Source organism: Armigeres subalbatus, unplaced genomic scaffold (genome assembly GCF_024139115.2).
Source record: "Armigeres subalbatus isolate Guangzhou_Male unplaced genomic scaffold, GZ_Asu_2 Contig2088, whole genome shotgun sequence".
Lineage (NCBI taxonomy): Eukaryota > Metazoa > Arthropoda > Insecta > Diptera > Culicidae > Armigeres > Armigeres subalbatus.
This window is the reverse complement of record NW_026942933.1, coordinates 40,346-45,981: the sequence shown is the minus strand read 5'-3', so window position 1 is coordinate 45,981 and position 5,636 is coordinate 40,346. Positions and strand designations below refer to the sequence as shown.

Genomic DNA, 5,636 nt, shown 5'->3' with positions numbered 1-5,636 from the left:
TTTTTAGCGCTAGTGTTCATTCCGAATTGCTCCTAGGCTCGCTCCTAGGTGGCAGCACTACATTGTTTATGAAGTGTATGCCAACGCCATCACTTAGTGGAATTGAGTTTTTATGTCGGGCAGCCTGCGTTGGCGGCGCTGAGGTGGGATTTAAATCTTTACACACGTTTTTAACGAAATTTTGTTCGAGCATCCATGTCTGTTCTCTGTGATTAAGGGCCCTCCTTAGCCGTGCGGTAAGACTCGCGGCTACAAAGCAAGACCATGCTGAGGGTGGCTGAGTTCGACTCCCGGTGCCGGTCTAGGCAATTTTCGGATTGGAAGCAATTCTCGTCCAAATATTTCATATTGTACAACTTGCAAAATATTTAGTCCCAAATCATGACCTGAGGTAACGGATGAAATTGATGCTTCTTTCGTACAATCACAGAGAACAGACATGGATGCTCGAACAAAATTTCGTTGAAAACGTGTGTAAAGATTCAAATCACACCTCAGCGCCGCCAACGCAGGCTGCCCGACATAAAAACTCAATTTCACCTAGTGATGGCGTTGGTATACACTTCATAAACAATGTAGTGCTGCCACCTAGGAGCGAGCCTAGGAGCAATTCGGAATGAACACTAGCGCTAAAAAGCAAAACACGGCAAATTTTAACCACATTTATCAGCACCGCGCAACGGGAGCATAACGACATACTTTAAAATGACCAGTACAAACTTTTACACAAGCACGCGAATGAAGATGAACGTCTGTTCTCTGTGGTACAATAGTCTTGGCTTGTACCACCTACGAATTTGTGCGAATTGCTCAATGCTAATGCTAATGCTAATACGGGAAAACTTGCAAAATATTACCTGACCCGCATAGTTCAAGACCATTCGACCGCCTTATCCTGTATTATCCGTGACCATTAAAAACTAAACATGAAAAATAACATTAATATCCTTTCGAAACAATAAGCCCACACTACAGTTGATTGTTTCAACAATCTGGTGGATGGTGAATCGCGATTTTACAATATGAGTAAAGGGCGGTTAAGGTGACACGGGAAGCACAAACCATTATCAAATCGTCATCATTTCATCATTGAACGCTTAATTTTTTTTCTACAACAAATATGATTTTTAAAAAGTATCACCGACGCGTGCTTACTCGCAACCTCGCAATCTATATGCTGATACATTTACAGTTCCATCAAACAACTGAAAATCGAAATACGCCGCTCCAAAGTTGCGAGGTGATAATTGTAGAAAGAGACAAAAGATAGGAGAAATAACACGGTGTTTAGTGCCCCGAGTCACCTTAAGTTATGTTACAATAAAAAAGCGATTTTTCGGTGCAAAAATTTTCGTGGACTTTCAATCAAATAGTTGATTCATAATCCATTTTTTGAATGGTTTACCGTATATTGTACGCTAGTTTGATCATTGAACCATAAAATTTAGCTAAATACAATAATCTTAAACGAAACTGGTTATTAATAGTGCATAATGGTAAAAAAAAACCTTTTCCTGTGTTTCCTGCAATAGTTATATGTATTATTGAATAATTTAAAAAATATATAATAAAGAACACAAATGGTAAAAAGTAAGTAGATGTAACAATGTATGTTCAGCTGGAGAAACAGAAGTTTACACGTACTTATTATATGCCATTGTTTCTTTTTCAATTAAGTTTTTGTTTGCTAGTTCTAATTTTATTCAGTTTGTGCCGTACTATATGACCTACATAATGTATCCATATCGATCACGTCACGATATTGTTCGTTCATGGACATATACCACAACATCACTTCACCCAAGATCACTTTAGTGATGTGAATCGACGTATTCAAGCTAATTAGGGGTTTTCTGTGCGACTTGTTGTCGAGAACTGGATACCGACACGTAAAAAATAAACCTTATATGTTATGGCAAAAAGCATTCGAAAATACTTATAATCTTCATCATGCCACCTAATGAATAATTCAATATCAAAAGCTAATAAAATTCATAAGCTAATGAAAAGTGTAAGTTTTTGGATGTATGTTGCTAATGCAATGTATAAGTTTTTTTTTTTCTAATACATATCATTAGGCCCCAGCTTTGGCTAAAAAGTATTAGAATAAATAACATTATTTTTTTACGTGGATGAATCGCCACCAACAATATCGTCGGAATCATTCACGGCAGCAACATTTTCTTGAATTAGCAACCGTCCATCGATATAGGCCTGTACAGCCGGAATCGTTTTGGTGGTGTGAATCGTCGACATCGAGATGATTTAAGGATTGTCCTATAGAGAAGCCAAGACTGATTGATCTCCGCTCCAGGTCAGTATTGTCGTAAATCCTAATGGTATCGCTATTGTGCTGAAATTGATATAAAAATCGTCAAAATATAACTCTCTAAGAACTTGTATATATAATGGTAAAGTGCAACTGACCTGTTTGAAATCGCTCGAATTGGATGTTGAAGTGTTTGATGTGATGCCTTTCGCTACTATAGAGTATTCTTGTTTCGAAGAACTTACATACGACCATGCACTCCAGCTTGTAGAAAGATTGCTCCCCGAACGCGACCAGATATATTATGTTTACTGAGTACTGCTGTACGAGGAACTTCCATCAACTCTTTCCGGATGCTGCTGTTGATTAATTTTAGCTTTTTCAACAGCGTTCTATTACTTCTGGTGTCTCACATAATGTCAGTACAATTAACAACGGTTTTTTGTAAAATTGAGAATATAGGGAGGAACGTTTCCGGTGAGAAGTAATAATTGGTTGGAACATAAGTCGCAGCAGTTAAGCTGTTACTTCATTCGCTGACAACATATGATCGTTTTCGTTCCCAGGAAGAGCCTGTGTTCACAAAATGGAACAATCGGTGTTTTCACTTTGAATCGCGCATATCCTCAAACCTCTAACCTCAACTAGTTGGAACGGAGATCAGCAACACCAACACATCAGTTTAGGAGCTCTAGTCCCGATAGTTTCGACAGTCTCTGAGCCTTGGGTGCTATTGGGGTAGTCTTTAAACTGATCCCATCGCGGCTGAATTGATCGACTGTAGCTTTGGCAGTGGAGCAGTTTCTGTTATCTTCATCATGCTGTTGGTACTTCTGTTTAGGTTGGCCCTTTTGCAAGGCTTGGTACTTTCGGTCAAAATTTCTTCAATGAATGTCTGAAAGCAAGAGAAAATAGTATTCTTAGATTTTTAATGTTTTCAATGTTTATACGCGTTAATTCTATCATTTTGTTTATTTATATATAACACTTAAAATTCATAAATTTACTTTCACACGGCAATCCATGAGTCACAACGTTAATGGGGAATAGTTTGAAGAATGTTTCACTTCAAAGTCAAAGAAATAAATTTCACTTCAAAGTCAAAGAAATAAATTTCACGCGATAAATGGGAACGATAATAGTATTTCATTATAGTTTTCTAGTGGAAAAAATAAATTTCAATAACAAACAACAAACAAATGAAAAAAAAACAACTGAGCTAAACTTTTGACAGTGAACAACGGAACAACTAGGCGCTGCAACTTTGACGTGGTGCTACGTACCTAGTTTAAGATTTCAAACAATAAATAAAAATAACTTTAACAATATTATTTATTGTCATATCAAACAGTTGTGTGCTTTTGAATTGATATCTTTCAAAAATAGCATGACAACATTGTTTATCACAATACAAGAAAATGTCGAAGAATAATTCGTTATTGTTTAAATATTTCAGTCACTTATCATTGAACATAGCCACAAGTTTTTGTATTACAGTTACATTTTGCTTTGAATCAACTTAATGGTTTGGAACATGACTCAAATTGTTTTTTGTTATGCGGGCCTCCAAGCGGTTACTCCGCCGACAAAAGGGATTACGATCATCGTCGCCTTCTATCAGATTTGTGTGTTTTTCTACCGAATTTGATTTGTAAAACATCTTCGTTAATAATTGTATACTTTTTCTGCCTCTTGGTTGATTATTTCAAAGAAAATCCGAATACAGTAAAACGGTCCAGGTAAATCTGAGTAGACGAGCGTGATCGGGGGAGCGATCCAAGCCGGAGGCAGCGCTACAAAAAATGTTTCTTCCTATATATATATATATATATATATATATATATATATATATATATATATATATATATATATAGCAATAGTCTGAATGTGTGTTCTATTCTTACCCATCAAAAACAACAAAGAGAATGACACAATTCCGCGAAAGTAAAGGTGCTCAATCGGAGATCCACTTTTGCGTACAATCCACCTACACCATACACACAGGCGCTTCCGCTGTCGTTGCTGGTGGGGGCAGGGTTCTCCGCCGATTGGCGTTCGTGATACTCCTGGAAGCAGGGCGCAATGCACAAGTTCGTATGGCACTCGGGACAGTGGTACTTGGTTTTCCGTCGCAGTATCCTCCTTGTGTTCCAGCAGAAATTGCAACCCAGCGCGGGACCCTCCCGTACCACCGGACAGTGGCTAGACCGTTGGCTGTCCAGGCCGGGTATTTCCTTCGATCGGCTGCTCATCTGTATGAGAAGATAGATCAATTCACTGTAAATACTGGCATTTAAGTACAAAACAAAGGTAAATTTTGATTCAGGAAATGTTAACACTTACCAAAGGAGATGAAGCAGACCGCGACAATTCGTCGCCTTTTATGCGAATTGAACTCGGCGTTGATGAACTCAGGTCGGCAAGTAGCGCTACGGCGGTGGAGCTGGTGGTGCTGGTCGTGGTGATCGTTGTGATAGGAGCACTAGCACCTCCGGTGCTTGTACTGGAAACCGCACTTCCCGATAAATGGTGCTGGTGCTGCTGTTGGAGCGATTCCATATCGGAAACGAGAACAACCGTTGGACTCGATGTGCGATCGGTTTTCAGGTGGATTTGTCGGATTTGTGGAATTGGGGGTACGGGTGTCGACGGTTCATCGTGCTGATCGGGTGCTGATCGCGCTTCCGGTGGAGACGATACGGCCGGCGATGTTGGAATGATCGGTTCGGAAATTTGCCTTTCAAAATGATGGTACGCCGGAATCGTCAATAGGTTTTGCGGGTACATGTTCGTTACGTCCAGCGTGTCCAAGTCGGATCCGTACTGCTGACCGGACGAGGATGAGTCACTTCCTTTCTTTATCCGCTGCTGGCGGAATAAAAAAGAACAACCGAAAAAGTTGTTGCTGTGCGGCACGCGAGGGAAAAACAGAAAAACATAACAAAAACATAAACAAAAATGAAAATGACAACTGTTGTCAAACTGACGTGGTTCAAATTGAGGGGCTTCTCAATGGTCGAGTGATTGTAATTATTGTAATCCGTCACTCCCCAGGGGTATATAGTGGTGCCCGGAAAATGGCCACCCCTCCGTCTATGTATTCGTCAATGCCAATACTTTCACTCAAAAAGCTGCTGGTTGCACCTGACAGTTCGTGACAGCAGTTGGCTGGCAGCAGCTGAAGTTACATTTTTTCCTCTTTGCAGGTCTCGTCTCAGGGTAGTATGAGTTTTTGCAAAATGCTTCAAAATCACCCACCTTGAAATTGATAACAGTAGTAACATTGACGAATACATAGACGGAGGGGTGGCCATTTTTCCGGGCACCACTATATACCCCTGGGGAGTGACGGATTACAATAATTACA

General features: G+C 39.8%; 1 protein-coding gene across 1 annotated transcript; it reads right to left on the bottom strand.

Annotated features, from left to right (window-relative positions):
* Nucleotides 1-4,172: 4,172 nt before the first annotated feature.
* LOC134203750 (uncharacterized) lies at nucleotides 4,173-5,200 on the bottom strand. Its single transcript, XM_062678617.1, has 2 exons — nucleotides 4,613-5,200; nucleotides 4,173-4,521 (listed from the first exon to the last, which is right to left on the bottom strand). The coding sequence occupies exons 1-2, from the start codon at nucleotides 5,054-5,056 to the stop codon at nucleotides 4,177-4,179; spliced, it is 789 nt and encodes a 262-aa protein (XP_062534601.1). The 5' UTR covers nucleotides 5,057-5,200; the 3' UTR covers nucleotides 4,173-4,176.
* Nucleotides 5,201-5,636: the final 436 nt, after the last annotated feature.